The sequence below is a fragment of the Rhinolophus hipposideros genome (genome assembly GCF_964194185.1).
Source record: "Rhinolophus hipposideros genome assembly, chromosome: 9".
Taxonomy (NCBI): domain Eukaryota; kingdom Metazoa; phylum Chordata; class Mammalia; order Chiroptera; family Rhinolophidae; genus Rhinolophus; species Rhinolophus hipposideros.
In genome coordinates, this window is record NC_138055.1 from 51,143,034 (window position 1) to 51,170,647 (window position 27,614).

The 27,614-nt window shown below is 45.2% G+C and overlaps 3 protein-coding genes across 3 annotated transcripts in view; 1 reads left to right on the top strand and 2 right to left on the bottom strand.

The window, feature by feature from the left end:
* Positions 1 to 6,422, bottom strand: part of NCKAP5L (NCK associated protein 5 like) — a 29,259-nt gene extending 22,837 nt beyond the window's left edge. Inside the window, exon 1 of the mRNA XM_081059204.1 lies at positions 6,287 to 6,422. The gene's annotated coding sequence lies outside the window, so the exon portion shown is untranslated. The remainder of the gene's footprint in view (positions 1 to 6,286) is intronic.
* A 9,273-nt stretch (positions 6,423 to 15,695) lies between these two features.
* LOC308502013 (NADH dehydrogenase [ubiquinone] iron-sulfur protein 5-like) lies at positions 15,696 to 16,258 on the top strand. Its single transcript, XM_081059206.1, has one exon. The coding sequence runs from the start codon at positions 15,825 to 15,827 to the stop codon at positions 16,143 to 16,145; it is 321 nt and encodes a 106-aa protein (XP_080915332.1). The 5' UTR covers positions 15,696 to 15,824; the 3' UTR covers positions 16,146 to 16,258.
* Positions 16,259 to 17,986: 1,728 nt separating this feature from the next.
* BCDIN3D (BCDIN3 domain containing RNA methyltransferase) lies at positions 17,987 to 22,687 on the bottom strand. The gene is given in 3 exon segments (XM_081059205.1): positions 17,987 to 18,703; positions 18,705 to 19,270; positions 22,433 to 22,687. Coding segments are annotated over 3 exon segments (873 nt in total). The 5' UTR covers positions 22,667 to 22,687; the 3' UTR covers positions 17,987 to 18,630.
* Between the last annotated feature and the right edge of the window lie 4,927 nt (positions 22,688 to 27,614).

Below are 27,614 nucleotides of genomic sequence, written 5' to 3' on the forward strand. Positions count from 1 at the left end.
TAGAGAGGAAGGGACAGCAAATCCAAGAGCTCTCTGCTAGCGCCAAGGACAGGAAGTGAGGTGCCGTCTACAGAGGAAGTAAGAAGCAAACACCCCCTAACTTCCCCTCAGCCTAGAGTGGAATGGAAGGCTCCAGCCTTAGGAGACTGCAGACGAGAGGTGGGGAAAGAGAAGGCTGGGGTGGAGGTGGGGAGGAGGCAGTATCAACGCCATCTGGCGGAGAAGGAGATTTCTTGTCTTGGACACAATAAAACCCAAGGGGCACAGACTGGGGGAGGGGAAGAGAAGCTGCTGCAGTCAAGTTGAGAAACCCCCCTGTCCAGGTCACAAAATGCCGTATCTGCAGTCCTGGCCCTGGACTCCTGCCTTGCTCCACACCCCCAACCCCGACCAAGGTGGGACAGGTCCTCTGATTCCTTCCTCTTATAGTACATGTCCTTTCTTTATAGTCCTCATCACAACTGTACTTCCATAACTGTTGAATTATTTAAGTAATGTGGGCTTTTTTGATAACCATTTCACCTCCAGAATCTCGCACAGCACCTAGCACGTAGTAAGTGCTGGCTGAATGAATGTGCTTACCACGGCTGGGGAATTCGTCAGAGGCGCTTTGGGCCTAACCCTGAATGAAATTGAATTTCAAACATCTGAATGAAATTCAGTACATGAACACTGTTCATAGTCTGAATTTGGACTGGGGGCCCTCGGGTGGGTGGTAGTAAGGGTCAGAAAGGTCAGAAACTGACACCCAGATATTGGGTGTTAATAGGTAAGGTAACAGATGAAGACAGTGTACTCTATATGCTACCTTTTGGGTAAGGGGGAAAAATACATATGTATATTTGTTTTTGGGTAAAGAAACTCTGGAGGGGTATGTAAGAAACTAGTAAGTGATTATTTTTAGAGGAAGAAGGTTGTGGAAGTGGGAGCGAGATTTCTCAATGTATGCTTTTTTGTATCATTTTGGTTTTTAGACTAGGTAAAAAAAAAAAAATCTAGTGAAAAAATAATATAAAACATTTACTTCCCCATCAGGAAGCAGGGACCAGATCTCTGGAACAAGGGAGGGGTGAGGAGGTCTGGCCAGATGAGTGGGAGACTCTGGCCAAGGGACGCCAGTGTCTCCACTCCCTTTCTTCCCAGAAATGTCTCCCTGGGCTAGGAGAGAGGCCCTTCCACCCCTCGACAGTGGTGGGAATGGTAGCACTAAACTATTCCCAACTTGGCCAGGGCTCCTTCTACCTGGGTAAGAGCTACGTTCATTCTAGATCCTTGGGACGGCGTGGGTAAGGTCTGGCCAAGGGCAAAGGCAGAGGTGGGAGATTGGGCAAGGTGAGAGTTTGAGGCAGGGGGGTAAGCGACTCCTGGATGTGCCTGGGGCTGCTGTGGGCAGGTTCTGGGGGTGTCTGAACAGATCCTCACACAGAAGGGTCAATTATAGCCCCCACTTGAAGCCAGCTGGGGGTGAAATGAATCAGCCCCTGGGAACTACAGCTGCTGAGAACCCTAGGGCCACACCCTAGCAGTTCCAGGGTCACTCACAGTCCTATCTAGAAAAGACTCATTATTACCCCACCCGAGGGTCTTCAGGGAAGGACAATGTCAAGCTCTGCAGGAGTGGGAACTGCAGACCAATGTCCGAAGCAGCACCCACCACCCAAGCCTTGCAAGCACAGCATGAGCACCAGAATGGGGTTGTGCCTCCTTTTAAAATAGTTATACATTTTAAAAAAAGCTTATGGCATACTGGAGAATTCCCAGAGTTCAAGGAACAGCATAAGGTTCAAGGAGCTGTGCCTGACTGCGCTCTCCTCAGCGGCTGCTGCTGGATTTTAAAAAATCAGTAACAACAGCAATGATAATTCACCTTAATAACAGCCTGGCTTCCCCAGCCCTCTTTCATCTGTGTAGCTCCCAGAGCTGGGAAAACGGTAATTATTGAGCAGGTGCCACACCCCAATGATGATGTGTTATTCATCAGCACAGGCTGGGAAACTGAGGCCAAGGAGAAGGGCTCCCCTCACACAGAGCTAAGGATGCAGGGCCAGGGTCACAGGGCAGTGAGGGAACAAAAGCACTGGCTCCTTATCTGCTGTCTGGGGAGCATAAGGAAGAAAAGGGCACTCCTTTCAGAGTCAGCCAGATATGGGTTTGGGGAGAAGGTGAGGAAAGACCCCAGATGTGTGTCCCAAGCCCCTCCTCAAACTGCAGCAGTGTCTGGTGGTCGTCCTGGATGGGAGCCAGGGCCTCTGATCTTGAGCCCGTACACCCTACTCTCTCTACTAAATACTACAAAGCAGGCCGACCGCTGCTTTGAGCATCTCGGCCATTTCTGCAACATGCAGACATCACAGGTAAGTGAGGGCTCAGCCCTCCAAACAGCCCCATATCACACACACAGTCTATGAAGGGAGAGCGAGAGGCATTTTGCAGCTGGCTGAGTGGATCAGATCAAGAACCCAAGCCCATCTCCGCAGCCCCCTTCCATCTTTGGCACTGATCTTAAAATAATGAGATTCTTCTTACAGCAAGGACTGGTCATGCTGCAGAAACCTGCAGAGGAGGCCCAGCTGGCCTGTGCCCTCCAAGAGGGCAGGGGAGGGCAGGCAAAGAGTCACAGAAGGCCAAAGATCTTTTCCCATGGTGGCCACGGAGGGAAGCAGTGGAGACTCAATGAGGATGAAAGGGTAAAGGCACTGCCTGTGCAGATCTATCTGCATGTGCCTGGTAACGTGAGAGATTCTGGGAGCAGATATAACCTCAGCTCTGGGAAAACTGTAAGAGCCAAGACAGGCAGAAACCAACGGCCTGGTCCTCCAACCCTCCGGGGCAAGGCCTGGGGAGAAGTACTAAGGTTGTTCTGTGGGATCTGAAGATGTTTTACTTCCCCATGTGAGAGAGCTGACCAGTGCCCCTGGAAGGTCCCTGAGATAATACTGTGCCCTTCCTAGGGGTTCAAAACTGCTCCCTCTGTTTTAAATTCAGTCAGGCCTCCTCATGCACGACAAACTAAGGAAGAATGGCACCATGTAAAACACTTGACCAAAGTCGGGAGTCCTGCTGAACACTCGTCACCGCATGAATCACTTTCCCCTCTGGACTTCAGTTTCCCCACTTTTAACACAAGGGTATTGGACTAGACTGTCTCTAGGATTCCTTCCGACTATGTTGTTTTGATGTGGTGGCAGATCCCAGATTGATTTACATAAATTTGCATGTTCAATCAGAAATCCTAAACTCTGAGTATAGGAAAATCCAATCAGTCCATTAGCACAGCTAGACTGGGACTGGAGGAGCCTGCCAGCTTCAGGTGAGGCCTGTCAAAGCAGGTGGTGGTCGTGGTGAATTAGGGGAGGAGTCAAGGCAAACAGGGGAGGGAAGCAGCATTTGTTCTGAGAGATGCAGTTCTGGTGATCAAGGGCTGATGGGGCCCGGGGCCCCACTTCAGCTACCAAACAAGGGTCCTTTCTCCTCCCGCCTCTAATGAGGCCTCTGGCTGGCCAGCCTCAGAGCCACACCCCAAAAGGGAACAGCAGCTTCTGCCTAGCAACAGCTGCACCCTCCACTCTGACAGGCACTCCACCATTAACCACTTTCTGGAAAGTGACCTCCCTGGAAGCTTCCATTCTCCGGTCCATTTTTCCCTTCCCTGCTCCTAGCAGTGAGGAAGGTTTCCTTGGGGTCTAACTTAAATACCTCTTGCTGCAGCTTCATTCCCATGGGCAACAGCGCTCAGAGGCTAGCAGAGGGAAGAGCAATGCAGGAGAACGTGCCCCACATCCCACCAACCCCATGGCCTCTCTAACCACCACTCTAACCACGTCTCCTTCAACATTTCCCTCAGCATCTGGGAGACCAAGGATAAAAACAAACAAGGAGCATGTGAAGGCCTTTGGCTCTTGGGCTAGAGAGCAAGTCCCAACCTGGAGAGCTGACTCCTGAGAAAGCACTCCCCTCCACGACAGCAGGCTGGGAAAGGTGGGGTAGGGACAGCCTCTCCCAGCAGCTGCTGGGCTGGCATAGCAGGGCCTGGGAGGCAGACGGCTGGCTGAGGGCAGCAGGGAAAGATCCCTTAGCTCTCTGCCTGGGAGCTGGAGAGGTGAGGTGAGTAGGGACAGGAGGTAGAATGGACAACAGGAGTGGGTCCTCCTTTTCCTCTTCCCATAAGAGGGAGGATAATAAATGTGCTGTGCTCCCTGGTTCAAATCCTAAAACAAGTCCCAACAGCTGAGATGCAAACTGTCTCCAGGGAATCTGCTTACCCTGCTGGCCTTTGGCTGACTCCTCCTCTCTCAACCCCTCCCCAAAGGTTCAACTCAAAGACTGGCCCGCCAGGATGTCTCACCAGAAGCCTAGAGGCCTCCATGAGTGGGCCAAATCCCAGCCAGCAAAAGTTCACACCTCAAGGCACCAGGGATGAGTAGGCCAATGGCTATTCTTAGGGAGGATAAGGGAATCTACTCCCTTTCACCCACTTGTGTTCAAATCCCAAGTAACGTGGATTTAGAACTACATCACCCAAAACCTACCTCTCTCCAAACTGAGCCACCCTGCCAGAGGACCTTTCTCCCCTCCAGATTCACTCATCAGTGGAACCACACAATATCAAAATTGGAAGGGAATGTCAGAGCTTTCTAGTCCAACAGGGGAATTTCACAGATAGGGGAAATACCACGGTCACACAGCAAGCTGGGGGACCAGAGTTTCTGATAACAGCCTCGTCATACACATTGGATTCCACCTATCCTGGAAGAGCAGTCTTCCCTGCAGCTCAGGCCACCTGCCTTTCCAAGTTCTCACTCTCTCCCAAAGGCCTGAGCTGAAGAAAGGAGCTGGAGGGTCCAAGCCACCTTATGCATAGACCATAGACTTTGAAAACAAATTTGTACTATGTGGGAATCTCCCCAGACAGGAATACATTTGTTTCTCTAAGGTAGGAAGTACAATAACCCAGGTTGTCCTTAGAGACAGGGGACCAATATGAGAGAATTTTGTGTCTCCCTTCTTGTCAGACAAGGGTTCTCAAAGTCAGCTGGCATAATATGTTGCAGGCCAGGGTCTGCAACAAAGCAACTGGGCTCGGTCCATTTTCCCCAAAAGGACTGACCACAGAATGTTTAGACATTGACCCCTCCCTCCTTTACTGTCCCCTAGGACCATCTCTGTCCCAGGCATCTCTTCCAACCCTTCTCTCTGGCAGACAAGTGTGCTGAGGCAGGAGGACCTGTGGGGGAGAGAGAGCAGGAGTAGGGAGGGAATAAGGGGAATTGCCTTTACAGTCAGAGAACCGACAGCCAGAGACCCCTGGCTTCACAGGAAGGTGAGTAAGCATTTGGGAAGTAGCAGCTGGATAGGCTGAGTGGGTAAGCGCTGAGACACCTGGAAAACCAGGCCTGCGGGAGGTGAGGGCCCTCTGTGCCATTGGGACAGCGCTAGGGCTGTATCCTTATCCTGGGCCCAGGGTAAGGAGATGGGGGCTGAGGTTCGGACAGCAGCTTCCCTAGTCGGTCTAGGCCAGGGGAGTGTCGGGCACAAATAAATTCTCTGCATTCTTCTGACACCGCAGTCAGGACCCAGAGAAGTGTTTTCTGCAGGCGCTCCCTGGCCCCGCTCCCTGGCCCCACTCCCTACCCAGCCCTTCTCCCTCCCTCAGCCCCTCTTTAATGTTCAGCCTGCCGGGCTCCCCTCTTCCCATCTGCAGCCCCTCAAAGCCAACGAAGGGTCGCTCCCGTAGACCCCGATCTCTCCGCCTCTCCCCAGCTCCCCCACGCCCTACCGCCCCAGGCCACGGGAACTGCGACGAGTACTCAGAGGAGCCCGGGGCTCGCCTCCGCGCCTGCGCTTTGGGAAGAGCCTCCCCCACCCCAACAACCCGGCACCGCTAAGCGGCACCCGGACGATGGGAAGCGGGTAGGGTGGGGTGCGCAGCTGGGGCAAGGTCAGTGCTTTCAAAGAGGGAGGGAGACCGGCCCCCGGAACATCCCCCGCTCCCGAAAGTTTCCCTTCCGGGGCCACCGAGTGTGCGCGAGGATGGCGCGGGGGGCGGGAGGGAGTGGAGTGGGGGTGGACAGAGTCGCAGCCGGACCCCTCCACCCCGGGAGAGTGCGGCGGGCGGGAGGGGCAGGTAGCGAGGTCCGGGCAGGAAGCCACGCCGCCCCCTCCGACCCAAGGCTGCCACGAGAGCCTCATCCTTCATACTCCTCACCCCCAGCCCGGGGCTTTACAGAACCTTCCCTTCCCCCCAACGTTCGCCTCCCTTTAAATCCCAAGTAGGCCCAGAACTCACCGAAATCAGGTGTTGAGCTGGGCCAGGGCAGGCAGGATCCGCCGGGTCCATGGCCGCGTCTCAGGGGCGAGGGGCAGAGAAGGGGGGGTGCTGGGGCCGCCTCTCGATGTCAAGGCTTTAAAGGGGCCAGAGAGCCCCGCCCCGCCCCTTGCCTTGATCCCGCCTCCTGCCTCCCGCGCAGCCAATCCACGTTTATCCTGGATGCGCGCCCCTCCCAGCTCCTCCAGATGTTCCCAGGACAAGAGCTAAGTCTGCCCCGCCGGCGCGCGCTGCTTCCGCCCGGGGGGAAGGACCGCCCCTCCCCCTTATAGAGAAACACCATCCCAGGCTAGGCTGGCTCGGGCCTGGTAAACCTCCCCAGTGCCGGGGTGCAGGACACGGGGCTGGACTGAGCGGAGGTGGAATGGGAGGCATCTATAGCACAGAAAACTAAATAGGTGCGCGCGGACCCACAGGCATGCGCTTCTGCTTCTGTGGGGCTAGGCGTGCACGTGTGTAAGTGGTTGTGAGCGTTGGTGTTTGTAATTGGCCTTCCTGCATACGTGATAGGAGTAAATCTATGGGAAGAGCCTTGAGTGCCTCCTTGGCCTTAAACGCTCCCCCCTCCTTTTTCTTCCTTCGGGATGAGGTCCTCCCAGTAATGCGGAAAACTGGGCGCTGGGAACAGGCTCCATTCCTCTCAGAGCAATGCTGGCCCGTTTTCGCACTGGTTCAGGACAAAGAAAGGCTCAGTAGAAAAAGACAACCTTGTTCTCAGCTATTCCCTATCTCAGTGGGGACAAGTTCCTTCCCGGAACTAATCGGTGCTTAAAAGAGGAAACGCAAACAGCCCACCTCGGCCCCAGAGCTCCCTTCAATCCCATTCTCCTTGGACCTCGGATAAACATCTATTTGCCCTCCTCTGGATACCATATAATCTGCATAATCTGCATTGTACTGACCGGCCTGGAAATGCAGGTTCTGAACTGGGTTCTGCAAGGGTATACAAAGGGATCCCTAGCCACAGTCTGTCCATTTTATTAAAATTGCTTCTGTTGCGGGATGTGTGAAAGCATCATGTTAGTCCAATAAAGGAACATAAAAGCTGAGGGAACAGTGCTCAGACTGGTTAAGATTAATGAAGAGTTCTTCTCTGAAGGAGGCTCTTTAATTTAAAATGGGATTTGAAAGGCAGAGAGAATTTGAGTAGGAACCAGGTAGGGCAAGGACAGGAGACTCAGATAGGAAAGCGCAAATTATCTGCGTGGGACTGATCACCTTGGTAGGGTAGAAAGTTGGTAGTCAATAGAGATCAGAACCTGGACGTGGATTTGACAGGACAGGTGATAAAGACATCATTTTGGGTTCTTGAGCTTAGGGGTAACCTGACTTTTTCAAATACCTGAGGACAGTTATTACTGGAGCCTAAAACGTGTCATGATGGTTATTACTCTCAACAACTTCCTTGCCTTTGCTTAAAATTTTTTTATTGATTTATCCTTAACGTACAATAAGTTATGCAGATCCTAGGGGTTGTTTGGTGAATTTCAACAATATATACTTATGTAACCCTCCAGACACTGAACCATCACCCCAGCAAGTTCCCTCATGCCCCTTTATAGTTGATTACCCTGCACCTACCACCATGCACCTCCTGCAACTTCCTGAATTCTATCACCGTAGTTTGTCTATTCTTGGATTTTCTGAAATCATACAGTATATACTATTTTGTATCTATATTCTTTAGCTTAGTAATGTTTTTGAGATCCAGCCATGTGTAGTCTATTCTTTTTTATTGCTGACTAATATTCCATTGTATGAATTACATCACAGTTTGTTTATCCATTCTCCTGTTGATGGGTATTTCGATGTTTCCAGCTTGGGGCTATTATGAATAAAGCTGCTATAAACATTCTTGTTCAAATATTTTTGTGAACATGTTTTCCTTCCTCTCTCTTATTTCTTGACGATAGATAGTGGCATATTTGGAATCCTGCAACATTCTTACTCATTCAATCATCCAACATCTATTGAATAGGGATCAGTGGGGAGTTCTTGGTTTACAACAAAAATTAGACATGGTCCTTTTCTTAAAAGCCTTAAAAGTCCTATAAAACTCCACGTATCTATTGCATTTCAAAGCCATGGGGTGGATAAACGTTAAGAATCTGCCAGAAATTCCTATTTTTGGATGTTTCCAAATAACTAAATTTTTGGAAGCAAACAGACCATCTAGATGGTTTTTTACTTTTCCTTCAGTTGTTTACTTGTTTAATAAACACAGCCAGAGCATCTGCACTTATCAGACCAAGTACCTTCCCTACTTAAAAGCTCTGGAACATGTGAAAAGTTTAGGCATTCAGATTTTGGCTGATTCGCTATGCTTCAGAAACCATCTTCACTGACATTCACTGAATGAGGCTTTCATTCCTCAGTGGAATTATTCACTTAAATTATTAAAAATTATACGGAAGCCCCAAAGTTGGTTTTCCACCCGTTATATACCACTGACCACATGTTGTTCTTTACTTGCCTGTGTTACAAAATAAGCTAGGCTCCTTAGGTCTCTGGTTGTTGCAAGCTGTAGGAAACCGGTTTGGTGGTGTACTCTAACTGTACATACAGTGCTGATGACTGACTGGTAGATGGCATCTGAGGGAACCACGTACCTCACTGTTCACATCAGTACTTTGGGGTCCTCTGCTTCAATACTACGTGGTCATTCATTTAGTGCTGGAGCATCTTTTCTCAGTTGGCATTATAGCCATTTGGCCACGGTGTTACATTAGTTAATAAATTGACCCCAGTTTAGAATTCCTGCCATCAGGAGATGGCCTCTCAAAACATTTTAACAATCTGGTTATTCCCCAGGTTGGATTGACTGTTGTGTTCTTGATGTCTTTCCTGTTAAATAAGAGGAAGAAGGGAGCTGGGGATAGGCCAATGTATGGACCATTTGCTGAATAGGAATAGATCTTTGCAATGGCTGCTTAATTCTACATGGGACAACTACGGTCCTTGACAGCATCGCCAGTATGTGCTTTGAAACTTACCTGGCACAGGTATGATGGATCTGTTCAGGTCCTTGAACCCCCTTTTCCTCATTTTCATCAATCAAAAGGTCTTATTGAGTCTTTCACTAAATGTCAGGCACGATGCACTAGATAACTAATATGGAGTTCATGTTGGGTATGATAAGCAATGAGATTGAAAAGCACTGGAAGACCATTATTTTATCCTAAGAACAATGGAGAACCTTTGAATGGTTTTAAGCAGGTGGGTCACATAATCAGATTCCATTTTAGAAAGAGCACTGTGGTTGCAGTGTTGAGAGTACAAAGAACAAGACAGAAGTCAGGGAGACCAGACAAAGTTTTTGTAGTAATTGAGGGGAAAAATGAGAAATGTGCTGTGAAGTAGGAAAGTGATAGTGTTGACAAAGAGATGACTTCAAGGAATAATAGTAGAATCAGCAGGACTTGGGAGTGGAGGGAAACGGAGAGACCAAGACCTCTGGATTGGGTAACTTGCAGACAGTAGGACCACTTGTTGAAATAAAAAACCACTGGAGGAAGAACAGGTTTGAACATGTTGACATGTTTGAAATGCCTGGGGGGACAGCCAAGTGGAAACGTCTATCCAAGAGGTCAGAGCTTCCCAACTGCTGTGTCTCAGGAAGAATTTACAGATGCGCTGCATATTGACCTTCTCAACCCTCAGGGCAGCACGAGCGCCCCCTGACAAGAGAGCAGTCTCATTTACGCTGGGTTACCATGTAAACACCATCGTTTTCTGTGTGCCATGATGTGGGAAAGGTTGGGAAGTACTGATGTATAATGATGTTGGATAAATAATTCTGAAGCTCAGGAGAGAGATCTGGACTAGAGAGGAGATTTGTGAGTCATTAGGACATACCGTGTGTCCTGAAAACAAGACCTCGCCGGACTATCAGCTCTAATGCGTCTTTTGGAGCAAAAATTAATATAAGATCTGGTCTTCTATTATATAAAACCCGGTCTTCCATTATATTATATTATATTATATAAGACTGGGTCTTATTTTCCTATAAGATCCGGTCTTATATTAATTTTTGCTTTAAAAGATGTATTAGAGTTGGTTGTCTGGCTAGGTCTTATTTTCAGGGAAATTCGGTAGGTGGCTGTAAAGTGGAGGAGATTGTGCAAGGAGAGAAGAGGGACTGGAATAGAACCCCAAGGAACAGTAACATTAGAGAGGGGTATCCAGAGAAGGAGGAAGAAAAGTGGCTGAGTGCTGACACCAGAGCCTGAGAGGTTTTCAAAACAAGACCAGATAGTTCTGCTATTGCTGATGTCAAGCTGGACAAGGACTGAGACATACCTCTGACTTTAACCACGTCGTTGGTGAGAAGCAAAACCAGATTTTGAGGGGTTAAGACGGTAACATAAGGAATGGACATAAGAGTGTTTAAAATTCTTAAGAATCTTGGCTATGCTGTGAGGGAAAAGTTAGACAGGTGGGCAGGGCAATGGGGGATGAGTGTTATTTTAGATACTGCTTAATTTAAAAAATATTTAAAATGTTATTTTTAAAAAAGCATTATGTGGGGCGCCAGTTAGCTCAGTTGGTCAGAGCGCGGTGCTCTTAACAGCAAGGTTGCTGGTTCGATCCCCACATGGGCCACTGTGAGCTGCGCCCTCCACAACTAGATTGAAACAACTACTTGACTTGGAGCTGATGGGTCCTGGAAAAACACACTTAAAATAAATAAAAGCTTTAAAAAAAGGATTATGTACGCATGATTTAAAAAATCAAATAATACAGAATCGATTATTTGTTGCATTTCCCACCCCCAGCAATGAGCCATTTCAACCTTTTGGCTGATTCTTTGATATGACTAAATATGCTTATCTGCTGTTGATTTTTTCACTCTGAGATGTTTTATTACCTTCTCTGTGTATATTATTTTTTAAAGGTACAAAACTCACACCATTCTGCACCTTACTTCTTGCAATTAAAATATCTTGGAGACCTTTCTATATTAACATATATGGCTTTACCACATTTTTTGTTTCCTACTGATGGGCATTTAGTTTTTTCAAGCTTTAGACTTTTATCAATCAACTTAATGGATAATATTGTACACACATCCTTGCATACTTATGTGAGTATGTCCACAGGATAAATTTCTAGCAGTGGGATTCCTGGGTATATGCAGCATACACTTTGATAAATATTGACAAATTACCTTCCAAAATGGTCATGCTAACAGGATACAAGAATACCTATTTCCCCACATTCTCTCATCAACAAAATTTTAAAAATTTTGTGAATGTTGTTTTAAGTGATGATATGTTCTTTCATTGTTTTCATTTGCATGTAATTAATAAGAAGAGGAAACAAGTTTTCAGGTGTTTATCTGCCATTATCATTTTCTGTGAATGTCTTTTTCTAATAGATGTATGAGTTGCTTGTATCATAATGAAATTTTCCCTTTGTCACATGTATTGCAAAGTTTTCCTACTTGGTAGTTTGGGTCATGTGATTTTAACTGGATTTTTTTTTCTCTTTGCCTTAGGTAGTTAAATGTATTTATCTTTTCTGTTGTGGATTTTGGGTTTTTTTGTTATGTTTAGAAAGTACTCATATTTTTAAAATTACCTTTTTCCTCTAGCATATTAATGGTTTTCTTTTTACTTTTAAATATTCCATCCAGGATCTACTTAAATGGCAAAGGCTACTGGTATTTCCCAGGTCTGCCCCGAGTTGGTATCTCCATTCTATACAGTCAGTCCTGTCTGTTCTCAGAGTAAAACACGCATTCCTGTGTACCCTTGCCAAGAGGTCCCTCTCTCCAGGCTCACAGGGCATGCTCCTTTCCCTCTGTGGATCCATCACAGAAGCTATATTCCTTTCAGGGGTGGCTCAAATCATCCCATATCCTACAGACTCTTCCATGTCTATGGTAGCCCACAAAAATGTTTCCTTTTCTGAAGCTCACGTGATCACATGCTACCTTGGAGGAGCCTCTCCTTTTCTCTTCAACTTTAACATATTTGCTGCATGAATCAAATCTAACTTTTGGAAGTCCAGGGTTGTTTAATCTACTTTTCCCAACCCCCAAAGCAGCTAAAAACATGCTGGGCATATGGAAGGAATTTGATATAACATTTCTTGATTTGTAATAAAAGTGTACATATGCATTAGCCCTATGTGGCTAATGAGCATCTGAAATGTGGCTGGTCCTAATTGAGATGAGCTGCACGTGAAAAATGCACACCAGATTTTGAAGACAGTATAAAACAATAATGTAATATATCTCATGAATAAGTTTTATACTAACTGCATGTTGAAATAATTTTTTGGATATATTGGATTATATATTTTTAAAAAAATGTTAAAAGTATATCCAGGATCATTCACTATTCTTGTCCTTCAAAAAGTCTGTGTCATATGTGGTGTTGACTCCTAAATTAGGCTGATTTGTGAGGATAAGTAAGATGATCTTTTCTTGGAGCCAGAGATATTCTGTCTCCAAGGGCGGGCTCTCATAGGTCATTATGCAATCATTCCCTTCTTGGTGGCAGGGCCTCCTATTTATGAGCACTATTTACACATCTTCTTTGAAACTAACTGCTGCAGACTTGAAATGCAACGGTACCTCCCAAACAGGTCAGGTAACTGCTCAGCCAATAGGAATATTACCAGTGAACAGGTCGGGTTCAGATGCTGAAGCATCTCCCAAAGCTTTTAATGATCGAAGATTCCTCAGTTAACTATGTAGACTGAGCCCTTGCCTATCCCTTTGGCTACTGGGACCGTTTTCTGCCATGAGGGAGTTGGGACAGATGCCACTTGACTTGTAGCCTGGTCTCATTGTAGTCAGAGCCCCTGACCCTTCTGTAACAAATTACCACAAACTTAATGGTTTAAAACAACACAAATTTATCCTCTTACAATTCTGGGAGTCAGAAGTCTAAAATCAAGGTGTTGGCAGGGCTGCATTCCTTCAGGGGAGAATCCATTTCCCTGCCTTTTCTAACTTCTAGGAGCCACTTGCATTTCTTGGCTTGCAGCCCTTCCTTACATCACTCCAACTCTCGCTTCTGTCATTACATCTACTGTGGTCAAATCTCCCTTTGCCTTGCTCTTATAAGGACACTTGTGGTTACACTTCGGGCCCATCCTGATAATCCAGGTTAATCTCCCATCTCCAAATCTTTAATCCTTCGTCAAGATCCTAATCCACGTCTTCACATCTGTACACATCTACAAAGTCCCTTTCGCTATCCAAGGTTGCATTCCCAAGTCCCAGAGATTAGGGATGTGGACATCTCGGGGTACCATTACTCAGCCTGCCACGGCCGCCTACACATTTCTTCACACTGCCCTGGTGAAGGGTGGTAGGAGAGCACCCAGCAGGGTCACAAGGTTTCAGTGTTCTTAAATTAAATCTACAGAGAAGCAGGTAAATTCAGATCTGTAACTACTGTGATCATTCTGATTGTAAACTGGCCTCATTTCCATTAGTAACAATCACTTCCTCCCAGAATTGCTTCCTTTAAAATGCTCTGTAGTGCTGAAGCTGAAATCCTTGTTACTTCCTCATCCTAAAAACAAATTACTAGGATCCTAAGATGCATGTTTGCTGGAGATGAGGTGTTTTTCTCGTAAGCCTTTGATCTAAGAAGCCTAGTGTGGTATGGGGCTTGCTTACAGAATGTAAGAGCACCTTGTTTTTAATACTCTATATTCTGCAAAATACCTTCACATCCTTTAGCTTACTTGGGCATAGGAGAAGGGTTTTTATAGCAGTCGTACGGATGAGTAAACTGATGCTCAGAGGGGTTAAATGACTTGAACAAAGAGGTCATACAGTGAGTTGTTGGCAGATTGACGCAAACTTCATGTGCTTTCCATGCACTGCTCCCAGGTCAGACTCCATCCCAGGGGGCTGAGGAGCTGTTGGCCTTGGAATCCCTGCCTCCTGAGCATGAAACAGATTGAAACCCACTTTTAGGAGGTCCTACCCAGGGGTCAAAGCTAGAGGCAGGTGAGAATTTCAGGAATTCAGGGGAAGGTTAGTGTTGCTGGTAAATCAAGGGTACAGTGAGAGGGCAGTTAGGACCGAGGGAGACTTAACAAAATCTGTGTCTGCTATATGTAGCTGCCAACTACTTTTCCAAAACACCCATGACAACCAAGCATGTTTGTCTGGTAGGCAGCAGCAGGGGTACTTGACCTAGAATTAGATCTGACTTCTGGGAGGGGACGTCTAAGAACATTAGGGATAGCTAAGACTGGCCTGGCTAGGCTTCTTCCTCCCAGGTCTGAACACATAATCTGAGGACACACAGGAACTCCAAAGCCCATTCTTACACTGGCTCCCTGGAGTCCCTGCCCAATCTTGATTTCTGTGACATCTCAAGTCACAGCAGCCGAGGCCTGGACTCTGCAACCATACTACCTAGGTTCAAAGTCCAGCTCCGCCATTTACTAGGTATGTGATCTTGGGAAAGTCACTTAAATCTGTGTTTCAGGTCCCATATTGTAAAATGGGAATAACAGTAACTACCCCTTAGGACTATTTCAATGATTACAAGTTATGTTGTCTAGTACATGGTACTGTATTATCTTTTTCCTTTTTTCCTATTTCTAACCAGTCCTCTTTTATTTCTTCTTCCTCACCCCCCCCCGCCCCTCACTCAAAAACTATGAGTTGCCCTCAGACCTAGGACCTGGTCCTTTATCATATACACTTATTTTGGGAATTTACTCCTCATTAAATCTCAATCACTCTATACGGCTTCCGGATTTTAATATTCAGTCGTGATCTGCTGTCCTCTCCCAAACCATCAATAATCAGGGCCTTGAAGACCAGCACTGTCCAACAGACTTTCTGCAATGATGGAAATGTTCTGTATTTGTGCTGTCGAATAAGGTAACCACGAGTCACATATGGCTATTGAACACTTGAAATGACTGAGGAGCTGAATTTTAAATTTTATTTCATTTTCCTTAATTTAAATAGAAGCACCTACCACAGTGAACAACATAGGTTTAGGCACAGGGTAAAGCACAAGACTCTAGGCCACTGAAGGTTTTTTAAGAGAAAAAGAATACTGGAAGCAGGGCAGAGATAGGACGGGGGGCGGTAGATGATGGAAACTACTGGTAGGCACCAGTCACATGAATGGAATAAATGGGAGTTCCATGTTATTAGCAGAATTTGTTGGACCATGTGACTATTTCAGTGTGGTGAGTATAAGTAAGAAGAGTCCACTTAAGTTTGTAATTTGAGCAATGGGAGGATGGCAGCACTGAGGTAGGATGAGTTTTAGAATGAGGGTGATGAGCTTGCTTTAGAGATATGTTGAATTTGCGGTGTCTAAGAAAATCTAGGTGTATATGACTACAAAACAGGAAAAATATTAGTCTGGAATTGTGGAGATGGGGCTACCAATATACTTTGGGATTATTAGCATATACGTAGATGTTAAAGGTATGGGAGTGGAGGAACTCACTCAAGAAAAACATGTAGGCGGCCAGCGAGGAGACTGGGGCACCGGGGTTGGACGCCATGCCTTTCATTGATATACAGAAAAGGCTGGGTGTTGACTTAGACCGCTGGATGACAATCCAGAGTGCTGAGCAGCCCCACAAGCTTTCATCTCGGTGCCACGCTTTTGAAAAAGAATGGATAGAATGTTCACATGGAATTGGTGTTATCCGCGCAGAGAAAGAGTGCAAGATAGAGTATGATGATTTTGTAGAATGTCTGCTTCGGCAGAAAACGATGAAACGTCTTAGTGCCATCATGAGGCAGCGGGATAAGCTAATAAAGGAGGGGAAGTATACGCCTCCCCCCCACCACTTGGGCAAGGAGGATCCCAGACCCTGAACAGAGGAGCTGCTGACGGTTGAAGGCTGATTTCACGTCTATTCTTCTCCACTGGAAAAGTAATGTACGGACAAACTCTTTGTGAAAGTGACAATAAAGGATTGTTCCATCCTAAAAAAAAAAAAAAAAAAAAAAAAAAGAAAAACATGTAGAAGAGGGCGGGATGGACCCCTCATGGTGGTCTATGTCTGCTTGCATCAGAATCATTTGAGGAGTTTGTCAAAAACAGATTCCTCATTGTGAATGCATTTAATCCCATGGAATTGTGCCCTTAAAAATGGTTAAAATGGTATATTTTGTTATGTATACTTTACAACAAAATATGCAAAAAATCCAACGAAACCAAACCAAACTGATCCCTAAGCCCCATGCCTGACCTGAATCACTGTTTCTAGAGATGAATCCAGGACTCACCAGGTAACTCTTATGTAAATTAAAAGCTGAACGAATTGCTTAAGACGTAGTGAGAAACTAAGAGATAAGAAGAGAATAAAGGGGAGGAGGTATGGGGGAGAAACTAAGGGAGAATGAGGGGTTCAACAAAGAAGAAGGGGTCAATAGTGTTGACTGGTCATGGCCCAGGAGGAAGACTGAAAAGAGACCAGATTTGGCATTTCAGTAGTTATTGATGGATGGGAGGTGAGGGAGCAGAAGCTGTGGGATCTATTCTTTCAAAGGATTTGCTCACATTTAGTGGTGAAGAGATAGAGGAAATACTGCGTAACTTTCAGGAGAAAGGACACAGGAAAAATTGGTGGTTTTGAAGATGAGAGAGAATCGAACATGTTGGTAGGTGGACAGGAAGGAGTCAATAAGGCCAAAGAGACACCAAAGGGATCCTCCATAAAGCATAATCTGGGCAAGGTCATAGAGGTTGGGATCGAGAACTCAGGGAGAAGTTATTTGGGTAAAAGCTCACGGGGAAGTTAGAAGTGAAAACGAGGGAAGATCAAGACATTCAAGACTTCCTGACACAGCAAACAAGAATAGCACTAGTTGGCGGTTAGGTCATCTACTCAGATTAATGGAGCAAGGACAGAGTCAAGAGCCAATAGAAGGATAAAAGTCTGGAAAAGTCACTGGGATAAAAGTGATGAGCAGCAATATAAAAAGACTGAAAAGTAGTACCGGAGTCTGACTGGGATTGAAAAGGCACCAACCAACACAATTAGCCTGCACAAAATAGAAAAATTGGTTTTCCTAAGTGAAGGTTTTGCTACCATGTTCCTGTTGTTTACAGACAGCAGTGGCCTCTGCTCTCTCTTGCATAAAGTTCAAATTCCTTAGCAGGAGCGTTTCCCTAACTTCTTCATTACTAGGTCCAATGTCTAATTAGTAGTCTAGACTCTCTTGTTCCCTGCTCCTTCTATAACTTCAATTCAGAAAATAACAGGATCGTAGGGATTTTGAAGCTTATCAACCCAATCTCCCTTCTTAGCTAGGTATGTTTTGTTTTTCTATCTTCTCTTCACCAAACAAATCTTTCTCCACCTTCCACTTTCCTCTGGACTGAACTCATGGGCGTTTTAAAAATCAAAACCTGATGGACACCAGCAACACCCACCGCAGCATTTATGCTCTAGCATCCAACTGTAGACTACATTTTACGCACGTTTCTCTGCACATATTCCCACCCCATGCTAGTACGTGTCCTCCACCTCCATATTGGTAGGCTTTGGCAGAGAATCCTGATAAAAAAAGTCCTGAATTAACTTATTCACTGGCTTGTCTTCTGTTCTGAGCTTGGGCGAGGTTCTTTTTCTTGAGCTAAAACCGCCCTGGATGCAGTGGGTAAAAGCAGAAGTTTCTTATCTCTCCCAGATTCACAGGGCATTCTCAACCACACTTATCATTTTTATTATAATTATATATATCATATACAATCCTACTTCATTTCATTTGTGCCAGTTAGATTTGGGGTTCATAATTTACATCTTTTAAATGCCAGCCAATGCATCTTGACTAGTATCTGTAACTGAGCCTGGTCATGTTGGAGACTTGACCTGCTCTGGAAAGATATGATGTTTCCTCTAATCCTCTCCTTCAGCCAGGCCAATATCTCTTCACTCCAAGTTATTTGTGAGGTTTTCCTTGGTGGCAGGAGGAGAAAGACCAGAAGAAGCCTGAAGAAGCCAGATAAGATTCAAGGGGCCAAGGGAACCAATACATTCTAAGGCTAGCCTGGTCTTCATAAATAACCAGGAAAAGCAGCCCCTTCCATATCCCAGCAGCAGGATCCCTTGCTCTATGCCATCTCCATCCAGATAAGCCCAGCGCTTTGCTCCCCAGATACTCTTCCAGGATTATCCCAAACAATGGAGAACAGAGAACTGATTCTTTCAATGGCATGTCTTGGACATTTTGCCAAAACTTCTATCAGGTTTTGAAGCAGCCTAACTGTTAAGGAGTTAAGGAAAGTGAACTTAATTCTCAGTATAAAACCCTTTCAATATCTCTTTCCTGGTCTTCCTGCCCTCTCATCTCACTATCTCCAGACTCTTAATCTGTCCCTTTCTTTCCCTTCTTCTATCAGTGATTCAGGGATTGGCTGAGTCTCTGGTTTGTCTTGCCCTGAAGAGCAGAAGGCTGCGGTCCCAGCTGGTATTGCCAAAGCAGCATACTAATTCCATGCCATGGTCCTGGGTCAAGATCTTCACAATCTGACTGGCCATATCGCCTCGGATGGCAAGGGAGTGGAAGTGGTCAAAATCATGGAGGCCCAGCTTTCGGAGACGCCTTGCAGCTGCCCGGTAACACTTCCAGGGCTGTGGCTCCACAAGGAGGTAGCGACAGAGGGAGGAAAGGTGAGCCAGGAACTCCCACAGGCCATGGTCCCCATGGTTCAGATGAATCCACATGGTTATTGACATGCAGAAGCCAATGTCAAAAACTGAGCGTCCAAACTGGCTTAAGAAAGAGCTCAAGAGAACCTTCCGGCTCCTTTGATTCATGAAGTCCAGAGTAATAAAAGTCAAGGCATCAGGAAAAGGGCATTCTTTTTCAGCTCGCTCCACCAGGACTGGATCTATGTCGCAGCAGAGGAGACGGAGTTCTCTTGAAACATCTGACCAGTTCTCCCCATCACGTAGGGAAAGGAAGTGTTTGTACAGAGCCACACTCAGATCCTAGAGGAATCCAAAAGAGCTTTGTCATTGCAGCTTTCAATCAGTGAATGGAAGAGAAACCCATCTCTTATCTCTTACTGAGACTGCCACTTATTCCTGGCTTTAGAGGGAGACTTCGAAACTAGCTTAGGGAGGTTGCCTTGAAAGTTTTCCAGAGCAGGCTCACGGCGCCCCCCAGGGGTGATAGGTTGTAATGCATCATCTGTATACTTGCCTGACCCGTGGCAGATTGGGTTGTATGGTTGGTTTTAAGTTACAGCCCAACAGATGCAGGAAAGAAACTCAGAGCAGTGTTTTCCAGCTGACGTTAATATGCTGGTAAACTTGCTATCTTTTTTTTAGGTATCTCAGATCCCAGGGAGGAGGAAAGTGTTCCAGGGGCATAACCAGTGTTTCTTACCAGGAAGGTGAGGAATAGGGCTAGTACCACCTTATAAAAACCTGCTTCTCACACCTGTGGGTGGGAAAGTGGATTCCAAGAAGTCCTCATCCAGCCTTTCCTCTACAGCTTCAGTTTCACTACCTGTCTGACACTTCACCACCCACTTCTGAGACTTACTCTGTTTCTGCATCTATTACTTCCAAAAGTCTCTGCTGGTCTCCTTCTTCGATGATTTGTGAGTCTCACCATCTTAGCATTTTTTTTTACTCTAAAACAAGTCACCATGTCCTTTCTCTAATTTTTACTTCTATAACCACTATAACTAATTCACATTCGCGTTGTTCTACACATTTTTTTCAAGCCATTTTCCTATTCACTACCTCATTTGTTCTATGCAACAATTCTGTGAGGAAAATATTTATGCCTTTTTGCAAGTGAAGAAAGTGTGGATGGAAACAACCCAGACGTCCTATAATAATAGCATGAATAAATAAATGTGATATATTCCTTTAGATGGAATACTACATAGCAATTAAAAATGAAGAAATTCAGCCCAGTGCAGCAACGTGGATTCTCATAAATACATAATGTTGAGTAAAAGAGCAAGACAAAAGAAAATACATGGCAAACTTCCATTTATATGAAGTTCAAAAATGGATCAAATTAAACTTTGTTGTTCAAGAATACAAAAATAGTAAGCTATAAACAAAAGCAAATAAACAATAATAATAAAAGTCAGGCTAGTTGTTACCTCTGGGTGGAGAGGGGGGTTTATGAACAGGAAAAGACATATGGGGGACTTCTGGGGTGCTGATGTTTTATTCTTGATCTGAACAGTAGTCATAAAGGTGTCAGTTTGATAATAATTCATAAAGTATAGATCTCTTTTATGCACCTTTCTCTATGCAGGGCACAGGTGACACACAAAAATTATATTTTAAACATCATGGTTCAGAGGCTAGTGACTTACTTGTCCAATGTCACATGGTTAGCACACAGCAAGAGTTAGGGTACATTAGGTTCTTTCTTCTTACTCTTTAACAGGCATACACATCACCTAGGGATCTTGCTAAAAGAAAGACTTAGAAGATGTGGTGTGGGGGCCGAGATTCTGTATTTCTAATAAGCTTCCAAGTCATGCTGATGCTGTAGTTTAAGAACCACACTTTGAGTAGGAAGGTACTCTACTAAGCTGCTTCATTTTCTCCCCAACTCTCCATTTGCTCGTTTACTGTCTCCCTCCTCCTAGCTAATCTTGTGTGTGCCCCATGCTGGACCAGTAATTTTGTCAGACCAGTCTCTCCTCCGCCAAATCTCCTTATCCTCTCCAGCCTCAATTCCCCAATCCTAGAGTCTCCTGGAAGCTTAAAAAATAAAATACAGATTCAAAGGCTCAATCCCCCAAGATCCTTGATTCAGTAGGTTTCGAGTGGGGTCTAGGAATTTTTTAAATTTAAACAAAGCACCCTGTAAATTATGGCACATCCATACAATAAAATAGTATGAAGCTGCTAAAAAGGAATGGAGTGACACGAGTACTCTCCAAATTATTAAATGAAAAGAAAGGTGCAAAATAGTGTGCTACTTTTGTAAAACTAAAAGCGGGGAGATATTATACAAACAGAAATGCTTGCATACACATAGCATGCATACCTGAGAAATTATAAATAGCAGTTACCACTGTTTAGGGGAAAAGAAAGATTTAGGGTCAGGCGTAGAGACTCGCTCCCTAAATGTACAATTAGGTTGAACCACTGTCCTAGTTAACTGCAACTATGCCCCTGCCTCTAATATGTATATATATATTACTGTCAATTTTTAAATCTCCTGTGGTTTCCTAAGGATTTTCATGAAATCCTAAACGAATCCTCTCTTTTTTCCATTGCTTTCCCCCTCTGATTTCCTATATCACCACAGTGGAGAAATGTTTGCAGGGGACACCTAGACACCTCCCCGTCTGCTCATTCCAGCTTTGAGTCTGTATCCAAATGTCCCCCTCCCCTTTATCCTATATCTTTCAGCCCTCCACCAAAGTCTCTTCTGTGGAAGACCAGCAACACAGCCAAATTCTCCCCACGCCCTCCTGCTCCCGGAGGTGGAGTGAGAGCATTCACTTTGGAAGCATTTGGTGTCATGGCCAGTTCTCTATTTTGCACGTGGTTTGACTACGACCATTATACGCCTAAGAATACTTTGCGGTAAGAACACGTGGCAATGCCTTCCTCCAGCAGGATGCTGTATTTTCCTTCTCGGTCCTCCACACTGTACTCCGTCAACTCATTGCTTTTTAAATAAATATCCACTCGACTCCAGGGTCCGTCCTGCACTGCATGGCACTCGAATATTAACTCCAGGCACGATTCTGTCACCTCTGACTCATCTCTTCCGGTAAACCAATCCCAACCCCAGGCTCCCAAACGTAGGTCTCCGGAAGCCCCCGCGCCCCCGCCAGGTTGCCAGCCACGCCGACAGGAGGCGAGCGCCGGAGACCCGGGGTGGTGGCCCATCCCACGCGGGGTTTGGCCTGGACGCGGAGAACGCGGAGGCGGGGACGCGGGAATTCGGCACGTAGTGGAGAACGATTCCGCCCCAGGAGTCCTACGGGAGGCTGGCGGGACCCCGGCAGAGAGCTAGGAGCAGCGCGGGGTCGGTGACACTACACCTTTGAGCTCTTTGGGGAAAGGTGTGATGTCATGTCACGCGCAGGCCAGAACCCCAGTGGACGTGGAGGCAGCCGACCGCTCGGCTCCCCGACCTCCGATCCCTCTCCCATCACTCACCCCGGAGTTACACCCCACGTCGAGCCCCAGAATCGGCTTCGTCGCGGATCCCTGAGGGAAGAGCCGGCCAAGCAGCTCTGGGGGCAGGAGGCGGAGCCGTTGCTCTGGAGGGTGGAAGCGGGAATAATGAGGGAAATTTCCGAATGGGGCGGCCCCGGGTTCCAGAACTCGCGGTTCCTGCTCCGCCGCAGCCTCCTCAACGCCCCCAACGCTCTGTTTAGTGGACGCCGCCATTAGCCTCAGTCTGGCCCCCGAGGCCCCGCGGAACCGGAAACCGGGAACCTGCGGCGCCAACGCGCCTGCGCCGAATGGCGAGGCTGCGCGGATCTAACGGCGCGTGCACCCAGCAAGCGCTGACACCTGGCGTCTGCCTGACGTTATGGAGTCTTCTCCGCGATCTAGGAAGTGGTTAGTGAGAGTGTCCTGTTTTACAGGCGCGGAAACAAGCGCTGAGAGGTTAAGTGACTCATCCCACGTCGCCAGCCCCTGGAAGAGCAGGCGCCACATGTCAGTCTCTTCCTTAAAGTCAAGGGGACATGAACCCCTCAGCAGGGCCCTGCGCCCTTGCGTGGTACTCCTGACGCGACCGGGGAACAAAGTCCCAATACACAGGTTCAGATAGAATAACACAGCGTTATTTGGGAACCAATGTCCCTCCAGAGACCAATGCTCTGGTAAGCATCATAGGTTATACAAGATAAAATAGAATTTAACCAGGAATCAAGTCCCAGAGTCAATCGAGATGGAAAAGATTCCTGGTCCAGGAGAGACCACTGGACCCCCAAGGAATGCGAGACAAGCTGGTCATGCAAGGAAGGACTTCGCGGAGTCCGGGGGTACCTGGGCTTGCCCCCGGCACATGGTCTTAGCTGGAGCGCCCAGACCCACTGCTCACTGCACTGCCCTTGAGCTCTGCATGTATCCTCTATTCCTTGGACTCGTTTGCGTCTTAGCTGATAACCAGAAGTTGTTTCGGTGAATGTGTTTAGCACCCAATTTTGTTACGCTCAGTTTCACACATAAACGTGTTTACTTTTATGTATATGTTCTACACATAAACATGTTTACTTTCACTTCACTCTTATCCGTCTCACACCTACTAGTAAACAACTTGTTTTGCAAACCTCAATCCAACAGCAACCTGTTTATAGTATATTTTGTATGCGCTACACAGTCAAGCTGAAATAGTGTCAACTTGGGCTACCCAGAATAAGGAGTTTGTTGGGGTCTTGGAAATCAATTTCGGTCCAACTTCTTTCCTCTACAAATGGGTAAAGAGAGTAGAAATTATTTGTTCAAGGTCACACAGTGAAACTGTGACACAGGAATTCGCACCCGGCTCATCCCATGATTCCAGGGAAGGGTAGCTCAGAGCCATCTGTCCCTTGAGGTGCCAAAAGACCCAGATGGCCCTGCCTGCCAGGGGGGACAGGTGGTCCACACAACTGCAGACGGTCAGCTTCTTGAGAGACAAGGACTATGCCTTAAGAGCCAGCACTTAAGAGTGCTTACCAGGTGCCAGACACTTTTCTAAGCCCTTTACATGTATTAACTCATTTAATCCTCACACCGGTCTTGTGAGAAAAGGCCCATACTTATTATCCCTTTTATGTAGATAAGGACATAGGGGCACAACAAAGCAACTTGCCCAAGGTACCGCAGTTAGAAATGATAGTACCAGGATTTGAACCCAGGCAGTTTGGTCCAGAGGGGGTGCTTGCAACCATTATCTTATTCTCAGCCTTGAATTCCCTAAGCCTATCATAACGCCTGGGCCAAAGATGCTCAATAAATATTGTTGAATAAAAACTTAATATTGTCAACATAAGAAAGATCCAAACCTGAAAAGAAGTTTAATGAGTTTATTTGAGTCAAACTGATGACAATCGCTGAAAGCAAAATCTCAACAGATTAGGAAAATGCTCCAGAAAATGGCAGTTTTTCAGCTTATGTTATGAATTTTTATGTTCGGACCACTCTGCACGGTGAATTTTGGTCTCAGAGTTTGTAGGGCCTGCCTTGCGGGCCTACGCTGAGCTTGTCAGGTTTAGTATGTGGCCCCTTTTTCATCCACAATGTCAACAAAGGTTGTTGGGAAAACTGGTTATTCATATGCAAAAGAATGAAAGTAGACCCTTATCTTACACAAAAATCAACACAGAATGGATTAAAGACTTAAACATAGTGAAACTGTATGACTCCTAGAAAAAAAAATGGGGGAAGGGCTTCATTGATCTTGGCAATGATTTCATGGATATGAAAACAAAAACACAGACAATCAAAGCAACAATAGACAAGTGGGACTACATCAAGCTAAAAAGCTTAGGCATAGCAAAGAAAACCATTGACAGAGTAAAAAGGCAACCTACAGAATGGGAGAACATATTTGCAAACCACATATCTGATAAGGGATTAATTTCCAAAATATATAAGGAATTACTCCAACGCAAGAGCAAATAAAAACTAATAACTGAATTTTAAAATGGTCAAAGGACTTGAATAGACATTTCTCCAAAGGAAAACATACAAATGGTAAAAGTATATGAAAAGATGCTCAATGTCACTAATCATCAGGGAAATGCAAATCAAAACTGCAATGAAATATCACCTCATACCTGTTAGAATGTGACTTTTGGAACACAACCCATCTACAAATGGAGAATTTACTCTTTATTAAAATAGAGAAATCCTGCAATTAGTCCTTGTAGAGTTTGAAACCACTTGGAAATAATAACCATACAATTTATAAATGGAGCGTTAGAACCAAAAGGCAACCAAGAAAATATTCATTCTAAATCTCTCATTTTCAGATGAGGAAACTGAGACTCAGGAGGTAAAGACAGTTTCTCCAAAGATGGAGTCAAATTAGTCAGGGTAGGCTAAGTGCTGTAACAAACAACCTCCAAATCCCAGTGGCTTGCCACAATAAAGGTTTATTTCTTCCTCATACTACAGTCCAATATGAGTCAGTTGGGGTGGGGGTGGAGAAGGGAAGAGCCCTTTGCTTCTCAGAGACTTCATGGACTCATCTGGAACCTCTGCATTTCCCTGCTGCCCTGGAGTTCTCCAGTGAGTCTTCCATATGTGGCTGCAGATGAGAGAAGAGAAAGATTGTAGAATCTCAAGGGATGATTTGGGGGCCAGGTACACAAGAGGCATTCCTTACTCCCACACACATTCCATTGACCAGAACTCAGTTCCATGGCCCACCTAGATGGGGAATATAATCTAGCAATGTGTCCAGGAAGAAAAAACAAACAAACATGGATTTGGGAGAAAAAGAACTAGTCTCTGTCCAGGAAAGGTGGGAGAGGAGGAAGAGAGTAAATATTTGTGGAATATTAGCCAGAAGATTGAAGCTGGATTTTTGTACATTAATTCATTAAATCTGGGATAGGCTTCAGATTCAACTTGTTCCCAAGTTGGTATTGTTTGTTTGTTTGCTTGCCTCAGCCCCAAATGGAAGATAAAATGTAAACAAGGATATTTCTCATCCTTCTTCTCTCTCCCAAGACACATTTTATACCCCAAGGGACTCATAAAGAAAATATTCTACCTTCACTAATTACTGATGAGATGGAGATGTATATGAAGATCTTTTGAAAGACTTTCTCTAGCCTACCCTCCACAACCTAAACCATTTTCTCTTTTGAAATTCCATAGGACCTGCAGATGATTAACAGCTAATCCTTTCATTTGTTTTCAGAATCCTCCCCCGTTTCTCCCTCTGAAATAAATAATTTTCATTATATCAGTCAGGATTCTTGGTTGCAAGCAACAGAAATTGACTCTGGTTGACAAACAGAAAAGGAACAAACAGGGCAGAGTTGGAAAATAGAAGATAAAAGATAGAGTCCAATCTAGGAGGTCTGATAGCCAAAAAAATAGGACTCCCAGAAAGGGAAAGCAGAGGGAACTATCAAACTATTTATCAAAGAACTATCAAAGAAATCAAAGAATTGTCTAAGAAATTATTCAAGAAAAATCCCCAGAACTGAAGGGCCTAAGGTGTCAGGTATAATGGTTAAAAATAGTTCCACAAGACACAGCATGGTAAAATTTCAGAACATTGAGGACAAAGAGGAAATTCTACATGTTTCTAGAAAGACTGAAAACAAAAGATTTCATACACAGGGTCAAGAATCATCATAGCACTGTATATCTCAACAGCCACACTGACAGCTAGAAGGCAATGAAACAATGCCTTGAAAATTTTGAAGGAAAATTATTTCTAATCTTACATTCTATACACAGCCAAATGATTACATGTAAAGATAGAATGAAGATATTTCCAGACATGCAAGAAGCCAAAAATATTATCTTTCATCAACTGTTTCTCAGGAAGCCACTGGAAAATATTTTTCATCAAAATGAGGTAGAAAACCAAGAAAGGGAAGTTTATGGAATCTAGAATGCAGGTTTTCAACAGAGATGAGGGGTGAAGAGAATCCCAGGATGGAGATGAAGGAAGATTCCTGGATAATAGCTGCCAGCAGATCTTTAGCGTGAACAGTGCAAGTTAGAGAAGTCAGGAAATTCCAGAGAGAAGATGGTGTCAACAAGATGAAATTGATAGAATACCTAAAGTATTCGAATATATTGAAAGGGTATTTAGCCACTTGGAGGAAGGTTCAGAAAAAAGTTAGTAGTAAGGCCATAGAAAATTAAGCAAATGAACAAACAACTAACAACAATGATTAACCTTCAGAAAAGCAAAACATTGTGCAAGAAAGGAGAAGTAACCATTGTATATTACATAGCTCAGTAGTCAACAGGGTTTATACCCTTAATAATGTAAACATTGTATATTGCTCAATCCACAATTATGGATATAACCAAATCAGAAGGACCCCGGGGTTAGTGGGAAGAGGAGGAATGGGTGTGTGTGTGTATCCTTGATTTCTATCTCTTTCTCCCATCTTGGTTTTAATCTTTTCTGATTTTTTCTCTAATGCCCTTCTATTTTAGCCTTCAAACTAATGTATTTTCCATGCTTTCAATAATGCACATGTATTAGTTTTATCATCAGAGAAAAGATTAATACAGGTTATTACAAAAAAAAAAAAAGGTTGGAACCCTGTCTACAAGCAACCTCAGCCTTCCTTCCTAATCCACTATAGACGTAGCATCTGTGAATTTTTCTAAATGTTATGTGAACCTACTTATGTTTTCCGCATGTACC